General features: G+C 39.3%; 2 protein-coding genes across 2 annotated transcripts in view; both read left to right on the forward strand.

Annotated features, from left to right (window-relative positions):
• The window catches only part of kifap3.S (kinesin-associated protein 3 S homeolog), a 75,401-nt gene extending 73,929 nt beyond the window's left edge, over positions 1–1,472 (forward strand). The window contains exon 20 of the mRNA XM_018261174.2: positions 475–1,472. Within this exon, the coding sequence (XP_018116663.1) occupies positions 475–583 (109 nt within the window). The 3' untranslated portion in view covers positions 584–1,472. The remainder of the gene's footprint in view (positions 1–474) is intronic.
• A 4,861-nt stretch (positions 1,473–6,333) lies between these two features.
• Positions 6,334–26,063, forward strand: scyl3.S (SCY1 like pseudokinase 3 S homeolog). The gene is made up of 12 exons (XM_018261178.2): positions 6,334–6,855; positions 9,323–9,508; positions 10,138–10,251; positions 12,278–12,380; positions 12,641–12,746; positions 13,753–13,830; positions 14,440–14,579; positions 14,800–14,987; positions 15,446–15,617; positions 20,358–20,507; positions 22,336–23,030; positions 25,177–26,063. The coding sequence occupies exons 1-12, from the start codon at positions 6,691–6,693 to the stop codon at positions 25,240–25,242; spliced, it is 2,163 nt and encodes a 720-aa protein (XP_018116667.1). The 5' UTR covers positions 6,334–6,690; the 3' UTR covers positions 25,243–26,063.
• Positions 26,064–26,613: the final 550 nt, after the last annotated feature.

Below are 26,613 nucleotides of genomic sequence, written 5' to 3' on the forward strand. Positions count from 1 at the left end.
AAACTAGAATCCACTATTTGACCTTATTTATCATTGAAAAAACTCGATAAAATTGGTTCAGAAGAAAAACTCAAAAGATTCTGATTTTTCCGGAAAAAACCCCACAAATTTTTCGGGTTTTATGCCCAAAACATTCACATTTTTGGTGAAATCGCTAGTAACCTCCTGATTTTTTCGGATTTTTGGCTGAAAGCTCAGCGCAGACCAAGATATCTTCAAATTTGAAATGGGAACTTTGCCATTGACTTCTACAAGACCCCGACAGCTTGGAGATGGAGTATTTTTGGATAAGGACTTTTAGCAGCTTCGGGGTATAATAAATCACGAAAAATTTTAGGTTTTTTTTTTCCAAGTAAAATTTGGATTTTATAGTTTTTTTGAGTTTTTGGCATTTGGACCTTAATAAATAACCCCTTACATTCTTTAATTAAAAGGTGTTTTAAAACTAAAATCTGTATCTCTGTTCTTTTTCAGGATGAGTGATGATGGCTTTGGACCTCATGCAGCGATGCCCAGCCGTCCAGCAACAGCCTATGGCTATCGACCCGATGAACCGTATTATTATGGGTTTGGCGCACGATAAAGACAGAGCAGAAGCCAAACTAACGAACAATTTTAGAAGCTGTTGGTCTATAATTTATACCAGGAGGAGAAAAGCATGAGAATGACCAATTGTCTCTGTGCTTGGAAACATTTTTATATCAAATGAATTAAATCCCACTGGCCATATTTAGACCTCTGCATCATAGATTCATTTGTCTGCCATACACATGTATATATAACTTGAATGTTTGTCAGAAATAAATTTGTTGAGAGGCAATGCTCGTCCAAAAGGAATGTACAAAACTATAACTCTCCCACCACCAACGTTTGATCACATTTGCATACATTATCTAATGTCATAATTCAAAATCCCAGACATCTCCATTTCTAGCAGCTACAGTGAATGTTTTTTAAATAACCGAAGGATGGAATATTATTTACTACTTCTTAGGAGTAGGCAATTTTTCAGGGAGAAACATTCTAATGGAACTATAACTATCTATGCATAGTTAGCTTTAGTAATTGTACCTGAAGCAGATGTGCTCCTTTAAGTGCAGTTTCCTGTATCCCTCTGCAATCACTGGCTGTTTGTGTGGTTTGATGAGTTGTAGTTCAGCAACATCTGGAGGTTAGCAGATTGGACATCCCTTAGCAAAACTATCTTCAGTGGGAGTATAACAAAGGATTAAGATGTGTAGCCTGTTAATTCATAGTACTCCTGTGGACATTTTAGCCTTATTTATTTATGATCCTGTGAGCTCATAATCTGTCTGTGAAAATACATTTTAGCCCTATTTATTAAGTGTCACTAAGCAGTGTTTTTGTTTAGTTCATCTTTCAGTCTTTAACTGAAACCTCACAAAATCCTTTATTGTGTATAACAAGCTCAGTATGTTAAATGTTTGTGCAAAATAAACATATAAAGTGTTCTTAAAGTTCTCATTATGTTCATTCTTGAACATTTTATCCTGCAGCTCTGTATTGTCTTTCTACCAGTTCCTATATATGCCAGTGTTGTGCCATATCGGAGCAGGAGCCAGGTGCCAGGCAGCTTTATTCTGATGCAATAAAAATGTAGCTTTATATTCATGCGGTTAAAAAGTTTTACTTTATTATTATAAGGGATGCACTGAATCCAGGATTCGATTTGGTATTCGGCAATTTTCAGCAGGATTCAGATACTGCCGAATCCATGTGCTGGGCTGAACCGAATCCTTTTCGTCACAAAACAAGGGAGTGCAATAATTTTTAGCCACACACAACATGCTAGGCTCTCTTTTGCATATGCAAATTAGGGTTCGGATTTGGTTAGGTATTCTGCCGAATCTTTCGCAAAGGATTCAGGGGTTCGGCCGAATCCAAAAAAGTTAATTTGGTGCATCACTAATTATTATATCATTTTAAAATGCATTGCATTTCCCCCCCATGGAGCTTTATTATGATCTCCTTTAGGAATGATCTGTCTGGGGCTCCTTTGTTTGCAACAAACTTTTTTTTTTTTCTGCCTTCAGGTTGCAAACAAGGTTTATCAGCTCTCAAGTTTAGTATTGCCTCTTAAATTAAATTGATTATCAAGAAGTCTTATGAATTTCAAAGGAAACCAACTTCCCACAGGCCATTTAACTTGTGGGAAGTTGAAGCAGGAATGCCCATTGAGGTGATCTGCCAGGTCACTTGCTGTTTCCTGACCAATCTCTGCCTTCCGCCTGGTGCCGCATTTACATTGGATTCTGCAGGAGTACCTGTATGTGGTCTTTAGCAGAGGAGCAGTGCGGGAAGCGGGGCATTGGCAGCTCCCCATCTTTTTTTTCCACTGCCCACATCAAAGTCGGTCTTTTTGGGGAGCAGATGTAGGGCCCGCACAGAGTCCTCCACCAGAATCCAATGTAAACGCGGCACCAGGCGGAAGGTATTGGCCAGGCGGGTGAGCTCTCCTTTCTGCACCGGGCGGCTGTAGGTGGGGGTGATGGCATAGATCATGGGCAGCACAGTCTCGTTCTTCCTCCTGTGAGGGGCAGAGTTCAGCCCCGGGTTAGCGTTGGGATCACTGGGTCGGGGTCTCACGAGAGCTGCGCGTCCGACCCTCCGGTTCCAGTAGGGGTAATAGCGAGCGCTGGGGACTCCTCGTGTCACTGTATATTATAATCACCACAATCAGCACCCAAGGAAGGAGGATGAAGAAGCGACTGTAAAACACAGACTTCATTGTGAGGCAGCACGAAAGTACAAATCGTGGTCTTTAGCCTGGGAAGGTGAGGTGCACTCAGGCACTGGCAGGCTCGGAGCACATCGGGAACCCCACTACAAACCCTGCTCCACCAGCCAGCACTCGAGAGCGGAGCCTCAGCCTCCTTCACAGCTGTCACTAGAATAGCCAGGGAGAAGAAATCGAGCACTGCAGGATGGATGGTCGCCGTATCGCCTGTTTTGAAGAGGACAGGAAGTGAAGTTTCGGTAAGTTATTTCTAAACAAAGGCTTTGCAATTTACAAGTTTAATTTGTCAAGGTGTTTATTTTTCGTTGTCTACTAACTTATTTTTAAAAATTTTTGATGTTACTGGTCCTTTAAAATAAATAATTCAAACTTTCAATATGGTGACATGGATCCAGGGAAAAGTGTGTCATAGTTACAGTGAATTTCCTTTCCTGATGAACTCCATGTCAGCTGTAAATATGACAGTTCCTTCAGTTGCTTTGTTATCAAAGGGCACCTTTTCCTAAGATCCCTCACTGTGGGCTTAAAGAGCCTACAAGAATCACCCCCCCCCCCCACACACACACACACACTGAATTTAGTGTCCCCTAGCTCCAGTGTGGGTGGTCAAACCAGGTGACATGCATGCGCATAATAAGCAAGTGTCCCAACTCACTCAGTATGTGCATGACTCTAAGACACTCTGTCAATATGTGCATGTGTGCAGCCCAGTATTGTGCCCTGTGCACTGGAAGCCTCAGTATCGGACTGGCCCGACGGGACACCGGGAAAAAACCTGATGGGTCCCCGTGGGGCCAGACCTGATCTCCTGAAATTCGGGATGTATCAAAAAAAATTATTCCGCTCCATGCATCGACATCTGTGCACAGAGCGTGTAGGTTAACGCATGTGCATGGCGTAGATCTAGCATGCGTGCCGAGCAGCACCTCCAAGCATCACAATAAGGGGGCGGGAGGGCCCGGGACAGCAGTCCCAGTGGGCCCCCCAGTCTGACCCTGGGTAGCCTACACTTGGAGGCCAATTTATCAAAGTCTGCATTTATCTCATTATTTTCTGAAAACGACTCAGACCAAATCCGCATGGGTTTTTTTCGCTTTATTTATCAATACATTTTCCTGAAAGTTTCCTGTGCAGAAAAAACATGAAAAATTCAGATCATATGTATTTTTCGGATTTTCCACACGAAAACTTTTTCTGATTTTTGTCTGAAAACCACGATTATTGTGCAGATCATGATATCTTCGGGACTTCTCCCATTGACCTATATGCAACATTGGCAGTTCCGAGTTGCCTGATTTTCGCATTCAGACTTTTTCCATCCTAGGGGAATAATAAATCCTGAAAAAATTGAGGTTTTTTTCCCCACTAAAAATTCTGATCTTATAGTAAAAAAAACACGAATTCAGGGTTTTTGGCATTCAGCGTTTAATAAATAACCCCTTGGCAGTAGCGTAACTAGAGGGGGACGGGCCCTGGTGCGTGACGCGCAGCCGGGCCTCGCACCCCTCCGTAAGGCCCGCATTTTCAGTGGCGTACGGGCTGCCGGGGGGGCCCTGGCACGCTCGCACCTGTACTGTTTTACAAAGCAAATACACAATTTTTGAGTAAAGAAATTTTGATGTACGTGTATTTCTTTTTCCATTTTTACATCAGGAAACAGAAATTGGTCTGCAAGACATAGTGATGTTGTTTGCTCCTTATACTAGGTAAAATTATGAGAAGGATACAAAAAAAACTTTATATATTAAAGGTCAGATTTTAGTGGTTTTAGAAACCAGAAAAAAAAATTAGAAAACTTCTAAAAGTCCGATTTAATTAAAAGCTGTCCAATAAGATCAGCACAGCTCTGGCTGACCTCACACATATTAAAGTGAACACTTTCATTTAACATTTATGGGGTAATGTAAGAGAGCAAAACAATTTGCACAAATAAGAATAAAAAGTCTTATTTCGCAATGTAATACTCTTCCTTCAACTGTTATTACATTGTAAATTTTTATTGCGCATTGCAAATATTTATTGCGCATTGCAAATTTTAATTGCGCACTGCCCACTTTTAAGAAGCGCTTGAATATGTCATAATCTTTTGGAGCAAACATAACAATTTTATCAGTAAGAAAATTACATTCACTGCTAACTATAAAATTCACAAACCTTCTTCCACTGTTGGAAGTGGTCGTTAAACATTTTCTGCGTTCGCAAATGCAATATGAAATTTGTGCAAAGGAAAATTTATTTGCATAAAGGCATAACTTTTCGCATTGCGAATATTTTTTCCGTTACCGACTTTCATTACATTCCCCCAATAGTTTGTAATTTCCATTCTCACCACAAGGTGCCACTGTTCAGTGGAGAAAGTGAATGTTCAAAAGTGAAAAAAAGTCTGTTCAATAAAATCCATACATGTATAACCTGCAAAAATATACAAATTGTATACTTTGTTATCAAAAGCGACAGATAGACCATTGTTACCATTGTATGGAACTCACCAGGGAGTGTTTCATTTCACATTTTAGAGAGTCCCAATACTCTCTATAATGGACTAGTTATTGTTCTTCCATAATTCCAGAAGTTTATCCTGCTTATCCCAACCAAACCCATTTGGAAAGTGGAGCCAGATACAACACAGCTCCTCTACTGAACAACCAGTTTATTACAGAGAGCTACACCGACTCCCACATTAATAGCGGCAGGAATGCCATTTTCAGGGGCTCAACCAGCAGCTCGTTTGAATGGAGCCTTCCAGAGTTGCCAGGTCTAATTTTCAAAACCAGCCAAAGTCAGCTACAAAACCAGGCCAAAACTAGCCAAATGGCACTTCAAAAGTAGCCCAAAATAGCACATGTGCAATGAAAAATAAACCTAAAAAAAAATAAATGAATATATGTGAAAATACTGTTTCACAAATTTTTCCAAAATGGTACAGATTTGCCTGTAACCAGATGCGTAACTACAGAGTGGGGCTCAGGAGGTATATGGGACCCATGAGGCCCGAATACATATACCATTTCAATAAATACTGATAACACAGGTAGACCTCTAGACATTTTGTTGGCCAGCAGATTTTTGCCCCAAAATTGTCTGAAATTGAAATAAATCAAAATGCGAGAATGCTTAAGAGCTACTGGAGACTGGGGTACAGAGCCCAAAATCTGGTAACTCCCAACTTTTAAAGAAGTCCGTCCCATTAAAGAAGTCCGTCACATGCTGGGTATTGTAGTCTTACATTAAACTTGGCAAAGTGTTAAACAAAAACTACATTACCCAACATGCATTGGGAGACACAGTCTTGGCACATTAGAGCAAGAAAAACTGTGGCTGGTTTCCAAAGTACAAACCAGCCAAAGGCCCAAAAATTAGCCCAAATCCATACATTGGCTAGTTTGTACTTTTAAAACCCGCCTGGGCTTTAAATTAGTAGGCCAATGTGGCTGGAAAACCACCAACCAGGCAACCAAGCTCAGCTTACATTTGACAGCACAAACAGCCCAGTCTCACGTGACATCCATCCCTATTCCCCTTTAAGCTCAGCTCCTCCCACTGGCAGCCACGTGATCACAACATGAGGGAAGGGCCTTTCCGGCACTAGCATTTACCTTCTGCTTGTGGCAGCCATGTGATGTTTCCTTGGTTTCAGCCAATCATAATGTCCTGCATCTCGTGTTAGTGGCTGTCTGCTTGTGGGATGGATTGTAAACCTTTCCAGATTATGAGCTGTCACTAGAGCCTGGGTGGCTGCTAAGGAACGTGTCCCTGAGGGATTTCTAGACCTAGTTGCTCCCGGAGCTGCGATATGATGTGTTAGGCTGCGCTACTGTACAGACGTGGGTGCTGGCCTGCTACAGGCATTAGCTGAGCATAGGGAGGTAAATAATATAGTCGCACCGCTGGCAGGCTACAGGGCACGCGTCCCTTCATACAGCGGCAGTATTATGGGCTCAGAGAAAAGCTCCCTGCGAGGATTCACTCTCCAAGATCCTCCCTGGACTCAACCATCCGGCCTTACAATATTCCCTGCACTACTAGCGGAGGGTCGTCCTGCTTCCGTGTTTGTCTATCAGCCGGAACATCAGCATAAAGTGGATAAAGCTGCCAAGGTAAGTGGCCTCCGTTTATCCTGGTCTGTCTGTACTGACCTATAATAATAATAATAAGTAGTATGGGCTGTACTTACTACTGCCTCTTCCACCTGCTTCCAAGTGTTCTCTATCTCTTGCTTCTCTAATTGTCTGGGTCTTTAAAGAAGACATACAGGGTAAATGAAATAAAAAAAACTAATTTTGTTAGCAATGATGTATACTATATGATGCTGAGATTACTTTTGGCTGTAGATTAATGTTGTGTTTAATAATGGCCCCTTTATTGGAGTCCCTATAGATGTTCAGTGGTCCCTGTTTCAAATGAGGGGTGGGCGTGTCCTAACAGTCCCTGCCAGAAACACAGCAGGAGGGGGTCAGCCAATCACAGCCCTGCAGTCACTCGAGCAAAGACAGGATTCAGTTCCCTATCAGGTCAGCCTTGTCATTTATCTGCCAATGCAAATACGGACCCTTTAGCCCTTTAGAAACTTGAATAGCAGCATGAGCTAAGCCTCCCCAAACCTGCCAGGCATCTGCAACACCCCCCCCCCATAAAAGTGAACTGAATAAATAATAAATTGTGTAACATGTGGCCTTACTGACTAGTTCCCTGATCCCGAGGGAGGACTTGTTGCAAACTCATTTCAAGGTGGGAGCAGAGACACATAGGAGCAACTGCTGATCGCTTTGTTCTTTTCAAATACTCAATGAGCCATCATATTTCTATGTTCCTTCCTTTAAATAATTTTTACCTTTACATTAAAATAAACGACATTGTGCTCATGGGGGACTGAACAAAAAATGTATTTAAAAATCCGGCTTTATAAGGTGATGAGGGTCAAGAGTACAATACTAAATACCGGTATTGGTATTTAGGGATACCCTATTTCTTTGTCTTCTTTAAACTCCTAATGACAAATTATTTTGGGCCTTCCCCAAAACTGTTCCAAAAAAGCAGGAAGCATGGAATTGTCAGGACTGTCATTGCACCCCGTAGCTTTTACTAGGATTATAGCCCTAACCATGGAAAACAGAACCAGACAATTATTTTCTGCCTAATTTAACACTTGGTTGTTTATTGTGCAAACAAAACAATTCCCATGACCCTTTCCACTCCAGCCTGCAAGTGAGATCACGAGTTGCCAACTCACCAACAATCTTGTATTGAATAGAGAGAAAGCTGCAAATGCAGAATGTCTGGCTCTGGAACTCTGCAGTAAATGGAACTCAAGGAGTTACATACTATACGTGCAAATGCATCTGTTGAAATTAATGCCAGCAAAAAACTGATGTAAGAAGTTACATATTCTCTGTAAAGCTCTGTGTAATATTTGGTCATATATAAACAAAGGTCTATACAAAATCCCTTCAGGGTCAGGCAATGTTACTGTCAGGGTACGGGCACTTCAGTATAATATTTTTTCATACTTTGACACTTTCTTCTATAAAAGTTTACTTTTAGTATGTTGTAGAAAGTCAATTCAGTCATGTCGATTCACTCTTTTAAGACCTTTGGGGCCATTTATGTCTGCAAGCACAGTGGGCAACTTTCTGGCAGTGAGTTGTGCCTAAAATCTCTTTCAATAAAGGGACTTTAACACTGGAAATGGTGCCAAGCAGACTTTGAACAGGGTTCCCTTTGTGCCCTTCATCACTTGGGCCTAAAGAATCAGGAGCAGATGATGCCAGGCAGACTTAAAATATATTTGGGGCAACTGCGCCTAATTTTTCCATACTGGACACAATGGTGGTAGGTGCAGCGTAATTGCATCAAGAAAATCGCTCATTTATGTCCAGCAGGTGCCAGAATTCTGTCGGAAAATGGGGCACTGCGATGTGGGAAAAATACGGTGATTGCTCTCAAATTTGCACTTTGCTCACTATGCCTCCGTAAGTGAATGCACCCTTATGTTAGCTTATTGGCCAATTTATGGGTCCCACAGATAGGCCTGCCTGATGGATATCGATTCAGCTGGTATTAATATCCAACCAGATGAGGGCCGCATTAATGTGGTCCTTGTCAGAAAAGCCTCTGTATGTCCCACTGTATGATCATATCTTGGCCCCAGGGTCAATGATAGGCTCAGTACTATCTGGCCCAGCACATGGGTGCCCAAATCAGGCTCATAATAAATGTGAATGCTCAATACTCCTCAAACAGACAGCCTTTTCTATTTGTTTTGAAAAAATGTCATTTGAATTGGCAGAATTCATAAAACTTTACCTGAAGATTTACCCTTTAGTCCTTACCTTCTGTTCAAGGCTTAACAATTAATTATAGGATGATATGTTACGTTCTGTTAAGATTACCTGTGTAGATATCTGAATCATTTATATGGCACTGGTGTGAAAACATGGAACTAAGGGTTGGAAGTACGATTGGTCCTGATGAGTCTTTGCATTGGGATCACTAAAAAGATCTAAATTCTAATGTTTTTCAAGATCTAATTTGTTTGCTTTGTTGTACTGTATTTCCCATATTTAGCACTTGAAAACACTGCGTCACCCGTGTCTGCTGCGCTTCTTGTCTTGTGCAGTGGAGGAGGATGGCATCTACTTAATTACAGAACGGGTGCAACCCCTGGAGATGCTTCTCGAAAAGTTGTCAACGGATGAAATCTGTGCTGGCATCTATGATATTCTGCAGGCTCTGGTTTTCTTACATGACCGGGTAATAGTACAAGTTATAACCGTTAATTTTTGTTATTAATACTTGACCAAGCTAGACATGTCTTCTGGGCATTATAAGGGCCTCCTCTACTCACTTGTTATCTCCTCCCACAGCCTTTACCAATGGAAAATGCCCAAGTCAAATCTAATGAGCCACCCATCCATTATTATCTGTTTTAGACTTTTATGTCCGATTGTAGTTGTTTTGTATAGTTTATACACATATCTTATGGCACCTGTAATATTTATGCTTATTCTAATGGTATGTTGCATTCTGTTATATTACAATATAAGTATTCTTTGATTTGCTTTGTAGTTTCTATCCTGAGCTTCTATCTTGTTCTGGCTGTCCCCAGCCTCCCTTATTCCTTCCAGAAGCCGTCTTGTTGTATAGAAGTTCCATTGCCATAAGTACTTATGATATTCAGGACCTTGTACTATAGGAAGCAGGGAAATTATACAGACATAGTGCTAATGGCAGGGGAAATCCACCAGTATCTAAATGGCCTGGGCAAAACATGCCGTACAACTATGTTTCCATAACTATTCCCCTGTACTAAGCTCTGTTTTGGAGGAAAATTGAGGAGTGAAACGTCTTTTAACTACTTTCCCTTTGACCTACTTGCACAGGGGAAAGTGTCCCACAACAATGTCTGTCCATCCTCTGTGTTTGTGAGTGAAGATGGGCACTGGAAGCTTGGCGGTATGGAAATGGTCTGTAATCTGTCAGAAGTGTCTCCTGAGGTAGGTGTTCTTCCAGGGGTGTCTGTGTTTTTTAACTGCTGCTCTCTATTATTCTGTTATATTGTTAATATATTGTTAATAGACCCAAATGACCCAATATAGACCATGTCTCCTGATTGAGTTTGCTAATAAGTACCAGTGAGTTGCTTAATGTGTGCACAAAACAATATTTTTATACTTCATTAAATTTATAAATACTGATAGCAATAGGTCGAATAATACTGTTTTCATGGATCTATGTTCTGGTTACCTATATATACAGAGAGGAATGTTCATTGCACACACTAAATACTTGTTTAAATGCTGCTTTAAAACCAGGGCTCTTTGCTATTGCTGTAACATGCAATGGCTTAGTTAAAAAAGTAAGCTAGAAATAAAAATTCTACAGTATCAGACCTGTAAAGGAGAACTTAACCACTCTGTGCATTTGTAAATGAGCCTCCCCAGCCATATAAATGTCCCCCCTGGTACCATCTGCAGAGGGCCACTGCGAATTTGGTGCCCATCATCTTCGGTTATGTCACATGGATATTTTTATCATTTTGCTCAACACAAGGTCATTATGCTCCTCTTTGAAGGATAAAGGGGCTTTTCCAAACTAAATACCAAATTTATTTATTACATGAATTATTGTATTTATTTCCACATTTATTATTGCATTCACTGGTGCTCTATTCCACTGTGTACTGGTTTCCACAGTAGGTGTGATTGAGATTTGTGGGTCTCGAGATACTTCTTCGTAAACCTGTTGTCAGATCCCTGGAGATCGTTCTTTGCTGACTTAATTAATGACACCTCTATCATCAGATCTCTGAACAATTACATAGAAGTTAGCATACACAATAATCTCTTATTTATATCCCATTCCTCATGTTGCTCTCTGATCTGATAGAATAGAAGCTCAAAGGAGAACGCATCATGTTTTGAAAATTTACACTTAAGTGTTGTGCCCCCAGCTAATAGACTTTTAGAAAAGCTGAAACTGTAATTGGCAAAGCAGAATGTAGTACAGGTATGGGACCTGTTATCCAGAATGCTTGGGACCTGGGGTTTTTCAGATAAGAGATTTTTCTGTAATTTGGATCTTCATACCTTAAGTCTACTAGAAAATCATGTAAACATTAAATAAACCCAATAGGCTTGTTTTGCTTCCAATAAGGATTAATTATATCTTAGTTGGAATCAAGTACAAGGTACTGTTTTATTATTACACAGAAAAAGTAAATCATTTTTAAAAATTTGGATTATTTGGATAAAATGGCGTCTATGGGAGACAGCCATTCGGTTATTCTGAGCTTTCTGGACAACGGATAACGGATCCAATACCTGTACTTTGAGGGCCTTATTTATCAAAATCTGAATTTATCCACAGTTTTGTTTTTTTTTCGCTAATTGCAGTGCAGACCACAGAAACTTCCAAATAGGATAGGGACCCCTCCCATTGACTTATATACAACCTTGGTAGGTCTGAGGTGCCGGATTTTCGGATTCAGTCTTTTTCCATCCTCGTGTGTAGTAAATCTTGAAAAATTCTAGGGTTTTTTTTTTCCACAAAAAATTCGGATTTTCTAGTTAAAAAAAAAACTATTTTTTGAGTTTTTGGCATTCGGACGAGTTTATGAATTTCTCCACCCGCACCCAGCCCTAACCCGCCCCCTCCCGATTTGCACCGGGCCCACTCCTGCCCCCTTTTTATAGACCCATGCCCGCCCCGCAGTGATGTCACAAAAGGGGTGGGGCAGGCGGAAGTCTATAAATTCTGATGCCAGAAGCCGGAAATAGGATTCTTGTGGTACAGTGTTTGTTGTCATGTACTGTTTGAACGATCTTGAACAAAAATTATACTGAAGCAGTTCTGGTTTGTAAAAGAACTTCATACAATGAGGCATGATTCTGTACGTGCACTTAGAATGGTGATGATTAAATATAGCCATTTGCTTCATTTGGGATGGAGGAATGTTTGTTTTTTTTTTTTACTGTTGAATTAATCCAAGAATCTTTGTTTTGTTTTTGTTTTTTTGTACAGTCAGCAGAATTTGGGATTATTCCAATGGCCCTCAGCCATGCCCGTGATGCGTTCTCATTTGGCCGACTGATTGAAAGCCTTCTGGCCCATGTAAACGATCAGAGTAAGTACCTACTTTTATATATGCCATGCTTATCCCTGAGGATTATGCAGAGTACTAGCTATAGAAATGTCCCTTCTCTATTCTGCCCAAGTTTACAGGCACTGTTGCCTTTACTGCAGGGGAGAGTGAGATTTTTTTTACTGCCACCAATTTTATAATAGTGAAACTGATTTGTTACATTTGCAAACATTTTGCTGCCTTTTATGCTCGATAAAGAAACTAGGAAGATTTGAAATATTTTTATCTATTGCCATTTTTAGGTGAACCACTTTCCAGCTTCAATTCAACCGTGATTAACTCTCTCCTGAACCCAGAAGCAGAACTTCGACCTGCACTGTCCACTTTATTATCCCATGATTTCTTTAGGTATGCAATTGTTTGCATGCTACCATGATATTGGTTACTTTTCAAATCATATTTGGGCATACGGGCAATGACACTGAGGTGATCATCCACCTGTACCCAGGATTTAGCTGACCTATTTGTTTCCTATAAGAGAGCCATGGATTCTTGTTTTGGGAACGTAAACACTATAGCTAGTCCTAAAGAAGACAACTATCAGATGTTTGGGGACAATCAAGCTAATGCACTGTTGCTAATGGACCATGGCTTTAACACAGGCCCACAAGGAAAACCATATATCAACCCAGAAGAATAAAAGATATTTGTGTTGATGTCCAATAGGTCTTGTTCTTCCTATTCTTTTATTTTTCTGTTTTCCATAATGTAAATGGATGGTTTCTTTTTATTCTTCCAATATTATAGTACAAGTACCAAGTTCCTGCAATTAAATATGGAGGTTTTTATATTATGCAGTGTCAATTAAACTTGAACTGGCAAATCCTTTATGAGTTTATCAAAAGCAAAGACTCCCTTCTGTTTTATAGTAATAGTGGAGAGGCATAGACCTCAGTGTGTTCAGCCTTAAATGGGTTCTGTCAGCAGCTTTTTTTTTTTTACTCGGTGGAATACATGCAGAGTGTGTGGGTGTGCTTGCAAACAAAGTGCTCATTACTGAAGGTCCATACTTTTTTGCTTTACTAAATTGACAAAATTATCCCATGTCTCATACTGTGTGGAGCTATGGCCGGCTATCCTGTACTCAATTGTTGCACTCTGTATCACAACCATGTGAACACTATAAACATTTTACCTTTTATAATTTAGGGACATAGCTGCTTTTATTTATAGTCTGTGACACACCATTGCCATATGAAGGCATCCTATCTTGTGATTTTGCTAGCCTACCAGAAAAGAAAACTGTACAAAATATGTGATGTCAGCATGAACAGTGATATTTGTTATAAATCAACAATTTTGTTTGGATATTTTGCACATTACCATTTATCACTGTGTTTTCTTCATTGGACAGGAATGATTTTTTAGAAGTTGTAAACTTTTTGGAAAGCTTAACTGTGAAAACAGAAGAGGAGAAGAATGAATTTTTCAAGTAAGTTATAAATTGCAATCACCTATGTATGCCTATTCCCAGTGATGTTTGTGGGCCAGTTGTATTAAACTTCTAGTAATACTTGTCTGATATGGTTAGTAACATATCACTCCATAATCTTTTTCCAATATCACTCACCATGGTTTTTATGTAGATGGCCTCCCAATCATGCATGATGTAAATGCCTGTATTGTAACAGTATTATCACAATGACTTTCTGATACTTTTGTAATCCCTTGCACATTTTCTAGCCAAATGATTAGATTGGCAACCAATATTGATACCTGCCTATTAATAGCTGTGAATGAAGTCAATCTTTCAGTAGCTGCTTATACATCTCTTATGGACCATTGTAATTTCTACGAAACTTGGTGCCTGAAGCACATCTAGTGATGGCAAGTGGCCCTCAGAAATGCACTCTATTTTAGCTGTTTTCTGTTCTACATGATTATTTTCTGCTGCCATGGTCCCTTTTATCCACCTCTCTTGTCAGTATGGGTTGAAGTTGTGCAATGAGAACATGTACATTAGGAGAAAGAGAGTGGTTAAAATGGATTTCAGCTTACAAATGTTGGCAGTATTATAAAATCACAATTTGTCTCTGTACAGATTTCTTTTAGATAGAGTGTCATCTTTGTCAGAGGAACTTATCTCTTCACGGCTGGTTCCACTCTTACTGAATCAGCTGGTGTTTGCAGAGCCAGTGGCAGTAAAAAGCTTCCTACCCCATCTTCTCAGGCCAAAAAGAGGTAACTTTCTGCTATTTCCCTTCTTTTATTATGCAAAAAGAGAACCACTGATTGTATGGAGTATAGTCCCTTAGGGTGGGCTATGTGTGTATATATGTGTATATATATATATATATATATATATATATATATATATATATATATATATATATATATATATATATATATATATATATATATATATATTCTAATTGTTTTCTTCTCTTACTTTGCCAAATAGGTATTATGGGGAGAACCAAAGAAGATTGCCTTCTGTCCCCAGCCCTCTTTCAGAGTTGGGTCATCCCTGAGTTGATAAAGATGTTCGAAGTTCATGAAGAACATGTGCGGGTGGTTTTGCTGAGCCACATAGATGCCTATGGGGAGCTTTTTAGTTTGAAGGAACTAAAAGATATAATTCTTCCCCAGGTCAGAAGACACAAATATTTTTTTTTGTGTTTGGTCACTATAACAGTTTTTAGGGTAAAGAACTGAGAGTATGTTGGGGATCTTTTCAGAGATGGGAAAAAAACTACAAACAAAATCGGAGCAATATGCTTTTAAAGAGTTTTATTTCTTTGTTTAATTGACCGTAGCCCTAAATATATCAGACCATGAATTTGGTTTGCTGGGTTACGTCCCAGCTGACTTCTTGTAAGTGGTGCAACTCTAACTCTGTTTTGTTAGAACTCTGTAGGGAGGCAATGACATTCCCACATTTAGGAGCTTTTCTCAAAGTGATTTGCCAGCTGCACAAATGAAAGCAGAGTTCTAAGTAGTTGCTATATGTTAATATAGTATAGTCATAAATATACTTGTTTATTAATGTACTTCAGTTATAAACCTTAAGGAAAAAAGCATTTATTATATTGTGCTTCATTTATCAGGTTCTTCTGGGCTTGAGAGACACCAGTGATATTCTGGTGGCAGTCACTCTTCGTGGCCTGGCTGCCTTAGTCTGTCTGCTTGGGCCCGAGCCGGTTGTAGGAGGTGGAAGGGTAAAGATCTTCAAAAGTACAACACCAGGATTTACAAAAAACGCAGACATCACTCCAGAAGGTGCCTATATCTATTTACTGATTGCTCTTATAACTACTTTACTTGTGTGAACTGTTTTACATACTTAAATGCCGTTATCATCCAAGCTGTACATAAAGGAAAAGTAAACCTGAGAATGAAGTTTTGAATATGATATAGTCAGTGATATTCCAACAGTATTTTCAATTGGTCTTAATTATGCAGTATGGGGGTTTTAGCAATATGCAATTTTTTTTAACCTCAACTCTATATTATAATTTAAATTGCTATTTATTTGCTAAATTCAGACAATGGTTTGAAGATGAATATGAACCATTTGAAGATGTTAATTGCCATCCTGAAATTTTTTTCAGAGGAAAACGAGATTATTTTTAGAATTTGATTCTTATTTATAGGTCGTTCGTATTCAATTGAATATTAGATGTTCGACTTTTTTCATAATTAAAAACATTCAAATTTATTATAGTTAAAAAAAATTCACATAACTTCGAAATTCGGCCTTTGAGAAATCTGCACCTAAGCCTTTCTTTTTGGAAGAGTCACTGATGCCATGACAGGCAGATAAACAACGAAGTAAAGCTAAAGACCAGTAAAAAATGTGCTTATATTTATGTTGACAAGATACAGAAATTTATATTGGGGGGGATTGACTGTTTTATCTGCTGCTGACGACTATTAAGTGGTTTAAAGGAGACAAATAGGATAAATGAAAAACCCCTAATTTTGTAGCAATTATAATTGATAATATGGTGTTGCTTTTACGTGGTGCTAAAAATTAATATTATCTTTAAAAATAGCCCCTTTATTGGAGCTTCCTATAGATGTTCACTGGTTCCTGCCTGTGTTTCAAATGAGGGTTGGGTGTGTCCTAATGGTCCCTGCCAGAAGCACAGTAGGAGGGGGTCATCCAACCACAGTCCTGCAGTCACACAAGCTGACAGCGTCAGTTCCCTATCAGGTCCTGCTAGCTGCTGATTGGATCCTGTCCTACAGTGCAGTGAGCTGAGAGCTGCCGGCTACCGTGCACAGCCTGGGAATTCAGGGAGCAGGAAGTGGAAGGGAGGGATTATTAGGGTTTTTGCAGAAATATTCAAAAAGTCAGAAACACTACCGTTTTAAGCACAATTCTTCTATATCTAAATGAGTATAATGCACTTGTACATTCTTATTTTTTACACAAAATGTCTCCTTTAAAGAACAACAGAATGCTTCCAGTACAATTAATGCAGTTGGCTATTACCAGATAAGTTGTGGTTCAGGCTTTTTAGCATGATCGTATTGTCCTCCTGGAAGGCTGCTGTAGAAAATGCTTCATTGTGTGTAAAAAAACATGGCAACTTTGGGACTTTGCACATTACACTTGTGTTCATAAATTAACCGTTCTATATCTCACAGCATTTAAAAGTTAAAGAACACTTTTTCATAGAAAGTATTTTGCTACAAAACACTGTCAAATCTTCTGGTGACTCATTAACCAACACCGGAATAGATTTATTTGCAAGGAATGTTGTGGCCAGTCAGCCTGAACTAAAGTCGGACATACACTGAATGATCTTTGCAGCCAACTTGGCCATTCCACACTGAGCTGGCAGCTTATTGGTCCATGTTTGGTGAGCTTTACACTTACACTGAGGTGAGAGTCTAAAACCATATCCTGAAAGATCTTTGTAGCTAACTATTAGTCCAGTACCAATACCATAAGGTTCTGTGTTTTTGAGTTTATACAAATAGACAAACATGCTTTTGAAACAAGCCCAGCATAGTGAATTTGTACAGGACATTTTTCCAATGTGGACATATTTCTGATATCCTTTTGGGGGGGAATTATTTTTAATACCCTTAGAGCTCAGAAATTGTCTGAATTCAGGCATATTGTTCTCTATTGCTATATAGCATTTATGACAGTATTAAGATAGCTGAAACATAGACGTGCTCTTAAAAACTGTATCTGGGTTCAGGCAAAATATAGAGCTAAGTAAAATCTTGAGCAGAGTATTTTTAAAATGTTGATATTAAGATGTACAAATACCTGAGAGTAGCTTCTGTATAAATGGAATTGTTATTTTCGTAAAACAAATGTATTTCGTAACAGATGGTAATGAGTGGATGATTTTAGTGTGGTGCTCCGGGGGAAGCATATAATTACAGCCTAAAATTTAAACTGTATAATGGCAAAGGAAATATTCAGCTGTACTTCCACAAGAACAGGTTGTCATGAAGGAGGTGCAATATTTTAGTAAACAACTGCTGCAAACCTAATTTTCCCCACAGGACACTTCTCTACCTCTTTATTAGCTCTGCAGGGAACACACGACTTGGGATGAATGTGCTGAGACAATGTCTGCCTACTGGCAATTCAGAGAGAGAGATATCTTTGCAAATAATCACTGTTCAGCATGCAATTTACCATTTGCCTTTGCATGAACAGAACTGTACATTATATATATATATATATATATATATATATATATATATATATATATATATATATATATATATATAAGCTCTAAGGTGTTTTACGCGCCGATGGCAACAGAAATTGGGAGCTAATATGGTGTAGTATATTCAATTATGTCGGCACCACCCGGTGCTCACAAGGGTTAATACAAGGGTGCCTACTTTACACCTTTGAAAACGACACACCAAGAACTACAGCACAGTTTTACAATCGTGTAGGTGAATTATATCTTTTTTTTTTTGTGTTGGGTATTGTGCAAACACCTCCACTAAATGGCAAAGCGCCTACTTACAAACCGATGGTTTGGTACAGCGTGTGTTATGAATCCTCAAATGGGTCTCCCACCAGCGGCACACCTATCTTTCTGACTCCAACATGGAAATGAGAATCCAAATAGTGTAATACTATTTTATTAAAAATATTCCTTATTAAAAACAATTGCACTCACATTGTGTTCTTTAGACTAGTCACATATAGTCCAAAGTTGGGCGCTCTGTTGTTCCAGGGGGTGGTCCTGCCGGCTTTTTCTAGGTCCACGTTATGGCGTTTCTTTGCAGCCCTTGTGCAACGTCTCCCTCGCCTAACGCGTTTCGCTGGGTTATCAGCTTCCTCAGAGGCATGGCTCACACAATGTGATTGTAATTGTTTTTAATAAGGAATATTTGTAATAAAATAGTATTACACTATTTGGTAATTGAAAGGGCGTGAATACATATGCACATGCCAATTTTAATTTTTTTTGTTTTTTTTTAATTCTTTTTTATATATATTTTTCTCATTTCACTTCACCAACTTAGACTATTTTGTGCAGATCCATCACATAAAATAAGATTAAGAAACATTTAAATTACAGGTTGGAATGTAACAAAATAGGTAAAAAGCCAAGGGAGTAATGGTTGTTACCTCTCGGTAATACCCAATAATTAGAAATATAGCCCTTTATTTTCCCTAATTGTAGGATATGAGTAGCAGTTAAAGCATCCTTTCACATTTGCTGTCTTATGTTATGTCTATTTTATTACAGGCACAGGACCTGTTAACCAGAATGCTCAGGACCTGGGGGTTTCTTAGGGGCACATTTACAAACCTCGAGTGAAGGATTCGAATTAAAAAAACTTCGAATTTCGAAGTGTTTTTTTGGCTACTTCGACCATCGAATGGGCTAGTTCGACCTTCGACTACTACTTCGACTTCGAATCGAACGATTCGAACTAAAAATCGTTCGACTATTCGACCATTCGATAATCGAAGTACTGTCTCTTTAAGAAAAACCTTCGAACCCCTAGTTCGGCAGCTAAAAGCTACCGAACTCAATGTTAGCCTATGGGGAAGGTCCCCATAGGCTTGCCTGCGTTTTTTTGATCGAAGGATATTCCTTCGATCGTTGGATTAAAATCCTTCGAATAATTTCGATCGCAGGATTTGCGCTAAATCGTTCGACTTCGATATTCGAAGTCGAACGATTTTAGTTCCTGGTCGAATATCGAGGGTTAATTAACCCTCGATATTCGACCCTTAGTAAATCTGCCCCTTAATGTTTGGATGATTTTCTAGTAGACTTGAAGTATGAAGATCCAAATTATGGAAAGATCTGTTATCTAGAAAGCCCCAAGTCCAGAGCATCCTGGATAACCAGTCCCATAACTATATTTTAGTTGGAAACAAGTAAAAGGTACTGTTTTATTACAGAGAAAAGGGAAATCCGGTTTAAAATTAGAATTTTATGATTGAAATTGAGTCTATGGGAGACGGCCTTTCCATAATTTGTAGCTTTTTGGATAATGAGTTTCCAGATAACGGAACACATATCTGCAGTTGGTTGTGTATGTTATGTGCTGTTCAGACAAATGAGGAAAACCAATAATTTCATTATTGAAATTTAGTAAAATCTAACTGTGCGGTGTATAGTCTGCTTTTCATATTGCATTTGGGAAAGTCAGATCCTGGGAACCAACCAAAACATTCTTCAAACCTTACAGCTGAGCAAACAGCTTCCATGCCAGGCTTCTGAGATGCCCAAGTGCATTGCCAATCTGACTCCCAGCACTGGATTCACTCTCTTGTCTGTTTTAGGGACTCATTAGTCAATTAGAGGTTAAATAAGCTTGTAGGCTATATTCATGGCCATTTAGTGCTAATGAAACTTCTGAGGATGTTTATACCATACACAGAGAAATACTTGTCTGCTAATAAACTGGGGTCCAATCAGAACTGATGCTGTCGTGGGAATATATGATTATGGGGTGGCAAATAGCAGAAGCCTGTTTGCATTAGCAGTGACGGCTGCTTGTGTTTCCATGCAGGTTCCCCAGTGCATTCCATCTATAAACAGCAGATGTTGCTGAATCAGGAGAATGTACTTGCTAAAGGCAATCTGTCGGGGATCAAGCAAGCCAATCCAAGCACTCTCCTCCACCAGCAACGCAGTAACTCTTCCACCACATTCACAAATGGTAAGTTGTGCCTCCTTTTTTTTCTTTTTTTTTTTTTTTTTCTTCAACACACCCTCGCCGTCACCATCTGGGAAGCTATGGTTATGCTTTGGGCCCTGCACTTTGGGAACCCCCATATTTAATGTATTTTTGTACTAAATAGAGTGTAGTGACAAAGAGTACTATATGCGTACAGCATTCAGAATTGCATTTTATTACCATGATCTTTAGAAAGGTCAATCTTTACTCATTTAAAAAAAGGAAAGGCGCTCTTTACTTGGGGGTGGCAAAAGTTAGGCACCCCCAAGTAATTCTATATACTTTCCTGACATCTCTAGCCGGTGCTCCTATCAGGAGAAAACTGCAACGGTCTGGGGTTCTTCCAGTGATCACCACAGAGCCATCAGCTTGCGGCTTCACGGGTTTGCATTCACAGTAGCGTGAAAAGCCCAACTTTAACAAAGAAGTCTATTTTGTTCTACTGCACATGCGTCTGCCCCGGGAAATTTGAAGAAAGAAGAAGGAGGAAACCAATCACTCTGTTGTGCTCGCTGGAAGAACCCCTGGACTGGTGCAGTTTTCTCCTGATAGGAGCACTGGCGCGGCGTGTGAGGTAAGTATATACAATCACTTGGGGGTGCCTAACTTTTGGCACCCCCAATTAAATATGCCTTTCCTTCCCTTTTAAGGTGTAATTTTAAAGGTTCTAAAAAAATGGGTAAATATGAACTAATTCACAGTTTTTATAGGCCCATATTTTCAGTTCTGATGATGCTTATCATATGTAAGCATGTGATATAAGCATTAACAGCACTGGAATAGAAACTATTGTGTGTCTGCAGTGCATTGTGAGTAATGGAAGTGGGGAAATTTAAAGTGGGGGGGAAAAAGGAACCCTTCAATAGATGTGTACAATCCTAGTTTAGCTCTGTTCTGTAATGAATCTATTCTTTTGGATAATGTGCCGCCTGTCCCAGCATTATATTGTTCACTGGGAGTAAAAAAGGTTTGTAAGTAATATTCACACCAAAAATGACACAAGGAAGAAAATACCAAACATAAACACGCATAAAAAATCATTGGCTATTATTGGTTTATAACATGTCAATTTAAGCGCTAAACAATAATAACAGTTTATTAGTGCTGTTTAGTGAATTTGGGCCAACGTGTGGTGGCTACTTTCTTGCTTTCCTTGGCCCATTCTGATGAGATTTCATGGTTCAATCACTTTTCTATGACAATATGGAATTATCTTCAGCTATCCAGGAAATCTGGCCACTCAACTGTATGCTCATGTAGAAGGAATGCATGAATGATAAAGGTTCTTTATGCACTTACAGTAAACGTTTTCTAGGGATGCACCGAATACGGGATTCGGACAGGATTCGGTCTTTTTCAGCAGGATTCGATTTCGGCTGAATCCTTCTGCCCGGCTGAACCGAATCTGAAACCTAATTTGCATATGCAAATTAGTGGCGGGGAAACCGCGTGACTTTTTGTCACAAATCAAGGAAGTAAAAAATGTTTTCCCTTTCCCACCCCTAATTTGCATATGCAAATTCGGTTCGGTATTCGGCCGAATCTATATGAAGGATTCAGGGGTTCGGGCCGAATCCAAAACAGTGGATTCGGTGCATCCCTAATGTTTTCCTTTTAACTTTGAGTGGCTGTACATGTGAAGTGATACCTGCCAATAATGATGGTATTGCTTGAGTCGCACCTTGTTGTACTTTATAGAAAACAAGATTATTTTTCAGGAAAGGGTCTGCCTTGCTGAGCGAGCAGAGAACTGTCATACCAATATCCACAAATATTACCATTTATTGTTTACCTTTTTTACTTTGTGTAGTGGACAGTCGTTCATCCCTGACTGCATCCGTGAATGGAATCACTGGCCCCAAAAAGCCAAACGTAACTAACCATAATTATATTAACGAGCCACCAGAGGACTGGGTGGGCTGGAGTGAACCACAGCCGGTAATGAGCAAAGAGCAGACTGTGAATGTGAAGGTGCAGCGAGAAGAATCTGTGAATCATGTGATCCAGGACAGTGAACCATGGGATGACTTTGGCTCATCTGATGAACTTTCAGAACCAGCCTCTTCTAGTGGTCCAGTCTCTGCCCACCTGGAAGATGGGGAAATCGGCTTTAGTCCTTCTTATTTAACTTCTGCTCTTAGTTTGGACAGTAATTCAGCTGGTTCTCTTACCGACGCTTCAAAGCAGACTAAAGGAACAAGCCCACCTGTATTAACTTATTCTAAAGCTCCTCAAGCCATAGAAAAGAAATCAGTTTCGGGGTTTGGTCTGGGAGATGAATTTACAATAAGAGTGAAAAGCACAAGCAGAGACCCCGAACTCGACTTATTTGCCGACATGACGCCCGATATCAAAGTGTCCTCACCTGCGTTTAACTTCACTACTGTTGGAACAAACACAATCCTTGCACATTATGAAGATACTAATACTGAAGTCCCTAATAAGAAAGAAGGTTCCCAAACGACTGCTTTCTCATCTAAGTTTGCAGCAGCTGCAGCTCCAGAGGTAAGTGTATAGCTCCTGTCCTTGCAAGGCTTGTGCTGATTGCAGAGAAATGTTTGGTTTCTGTAGGCAGCCAGACAAATCCCACTGGGGGTCCACATCCAGCAATAACAGATTGGGGGTTGTGGGCCAAGCTTGGTATAAGTAGTAAAAGAGAGAAGGTAGGTTAGTGTCAAATTTACATTGATCATTAAATATAATTAAAAATCCAGCAATATCAAATTCCCATCAGTGCTCTTTTATGAGTTAAAGGAACAGCAATACCAAAAAATGAAAGTGTTTTAAAGTAATGAAAATATCATGTAGTGTTGCCCTGCACTGGTAAAACTAATTGTTTGCTTCAGAAACACTACTATAGGTCATATAAACAAGCTGCTGTGTAGCAATGCAGGAAATTGAAAAAAGGCACAGGTTAGATAGTGGATGGCAGATAACACCATTATGTTCTACAAAGCATATCTGCTGTGTAACATGAGCCTTTTCTCCTTTGAATGGCTGCCCCCATTGCTACACAGCAGCTTATGTATATAAACAATAGTAGTGTTTCTAAAGCAAACACAGCAGTTTTACCAGTGCAGGACAACACTGCATTATATTTGTATTACTTTAAAACAATTTAATTTTTTGATGTTACTGTTCCTTTAAAGGTGCCCTGACTGAATGTTGGAACTTGAACTGAAGTGGCCAGAAAATGTCTAGTTTAGAAAATAAGTACAGGGTTGGGACATGTTTTTCAGAATGCTCGGGTCCTGGGGTTTTCCAGATAAGGGATCTCTCTGTAATTTGGATCTCCATACCTTAAGTCTATTGAAAAATCATTTAAACATTAATTAAACCTAGCAGGATTGTTTTGCCTCCAATAAAGTTTAATTGTACCTTAGTTTGGATCAAGTTCAAGGTACTGCTTTATTATTACAGAGAAAATGGGTATTTTTTGTTTTTTTGACAAATTTGAATTACAGTTGAACATAGATTCAATCTATGTACGATAGAGCCATTTCTCTTAAAGTGATACTGTCATGGGAAAAACATTTTTTTTCAATATGCATCAGTTAATAGTGCTGCTCCAGCAGACTTCTGCACTGAAATCCGTTTCTCAAAAGAGCAAACAGATCTTTTATATTTAATTTTGAAATCTGACATGGGGCTAGAAATTTTGTCAATTTCCCAGGTGCCCCCAGTCATGTGACTTGTGCTCTGATAGTCTTCAGTCACTCTTTACTGCTGTACTGCAAGTTGGAGTGATCTCATGACCCCCCCCCCCCCAGCAGCCTAACAACAGAACAATGGGAAGGTAACCAGATAGCAGCTCCCTAACATAAGATAACGGCTGCCTGGTAGATCTAAGAACAGCACTCAATAGTAAAATCCAGGTCTCACTGCGACACCTTCAGTTACATTGAGTAGGAGAAACAACAGCCTGCCAGACGACAGTTCCATCCTAAAGTGCTGGCTCTTTCTGAAAGCACATGACCAGGCAAAATAACCTGAGATGGCTGCCTACACACCAATATTACAACTACAAAAAAATACACTTGTTGGTTCAGGAATTTAATTTTATATTGTAGAGTGAATTGTTTGCAGTGTAAACAGTGTATTTTAAAAATAAAAACGACATCATCAAAATCATGACAGAATCCCTTTAAGGCCAGGCAAAATGCTTTAAGATCATACAGGTATGGGACCTGTTATCCAGAATGCTCGGGACCTGAGGTGTTCCGGATAAAAAATCTTTCTGTAACTTGGTTCTTCATACCTTAATTCTATTAAAAAATTATGTAAACATTAAATAAACCCATCAGACTTATAATTATATCTTAGTTAGGATTAAGTACAAGGAACTGTTTTATTATTACAGAGAAAAACTAAATACATTTTAAAAATATTGATTACCGTATTTGGATAAAATGGAGTCTATGGGAGACCAGTTTTCTGCATAACTGATTTCAAGATAACGGATCCCATTCGTTTTATGTACATCATGGGGTATTGCCGTTCTTTCATTGTAGCAGAGTATGGAATTTCCTTGTGTTCTGCCAGTTACCCAGAAACACTCTGATATTTCTACATTTCAAATAAAATGAATGAGAGACTGACATTTTGTGTTCCATTAATACATGACCAAGGCTGTTTGTGATTGGCTCTGCAGGCGGAGGGAGAAGGCTGGGGAGAAGAAAATGACTTCAGCTGGGAAGAGGATGCAAATACCTGGTGACCCATTCAGGGGGGCTCAGCCCAATCCACGTAATGAACAAGTATCTCCCTATGGGACCCGCTAGCAAGAGACTGTGAAGAGTGAACTGTATGCAGTGATATGAGTGGGGTCACATGCACAATAGGTAGAACTATGGGAATGAATGAGATTAATATTTATAGCTTACAGTCTGAACTGTTTTAAACTGGGGGATGCTATGTTTTTTTGTACAAGACTTAGAGTTTGTCATAAGACTGAGAAGCCCCAAGAAAAAATGCAATTTCAGATAATCTAAAGATTATGTAATCTAACATAATAACAAAAACGGACTTCTTTGACACGTTTTTTTCAGGATTAATATTGTCTTTTATTTATTAAAATACATAAAGGCATGTCGGCATTGGCCCATGCCTTTAATTAATTAACGTGTCAAAGAAGTCAGTTTTTGTGATTATGTAAAAGGTTCCGTTGCCAGGAAGTTGGATGAATGGACATGTGATCACCTGGAACCAATCGGTGAGCTCCACAGTAGTGAGGAAATACATTTGGAATTAGGTTATATAAGTTTTATGGTGGCAGGTGGGTTTCTACACATCCTGAAATAAAACTCACACTTCCTATATCCAGCAGGGATTAGCAGTCTCTGGCTCCATAGCTGTTATAAAGCTATAGCTCCCAGCATTCCACTCGCTTGAGGCCATGGTGGGAGTTGTAGTTCTGGCACAGCTAGGGTGGCAAAGGCTGTAATACAATATATTTCAGTTTTATTGAGAATTTAGTACCTTGTGAATTTTAGATTTCTTTTATTTGAAAATTTGTTAAATGTCTCACATTTTACAAACCAGTTGCTTAAAAGCTCGACTTTGGCATCAACTATAGCTGCTCCCCAAAGCCAGCCATTTATCAACCTTATTCTCACAGCAGCATTGCATTTCTCTGCCTCAATAAAACTGATGGGCATCACCAATATTCTCTCTGCCTTGTGTAGGTGCCCAGTTACTTTTCTGCACATTTGTATAAACCGTGCGGTGGGTAGTTATAATTGTGTATTTAATTGTGTGTGGGCAAATGTGGGATTTCAATGAACAGCTCAGAGGGAACAGTCCCCTATGCAATGCACTGGTTAATTCCAAGGTGTGCTACTATAGACAAGCTTGCGCTTGGTCTTCTTGTTGCAACTTGGACATCATTTGGGGGCCTAAACATCAACATGAAAGGCCTAAGCAGTAGTCTATTTATTTAATGTTTTCATGGCGGAAATAAAATAAATAAAGGAACGTTGACTCTTTCAGTGGAGAGATTCAGGCAATTTGTAAATACAGAAGTTTTGAGCTGATCCTATTAATAAATACCATAACCAGTTAGGCCTTTGTCACATGATCAGCTGCAGCA

This window comes from Xenopus laevis, chromosome 4S, assembly GCF_017654675.1.
Source record: "Xenopus laevis strain J_2021 chromosome 4S, Xenopus_laevis_v10.1, whole genome shotgun sequence".
Taxonomy (NCBI): Eukaryota; Metazoa; Chordata; class Amphibia; order Anura; family Pipidae; genus Xenopus; species Xenopus laevis.

Bases quoted from the DNA above. Each gene is read 5' to 3' on its own strand.
- scyl3.S (XM_018261178.2), top strand. From the start codon at position 6,691: ATGGGCTCAGAGAAAAGCTCCCTGCGAGGATTCACTCTCCAAGATCCT. The intron at 14,580-14,799 runs GTAACTTTCTGC...TTTGCCAAATAG, and splicing joins TCTTCTCAGGCCAAAAAGAG to GTATTATGGGGAGAACCAAA. The intron at 14,988-15,445 runs GTCAGAAGACAC...TTCATTTATCAG, and splicing joins AAGATATAATTCTTCCCCAG to GTTCTTCTGGGCTTGAGAGA.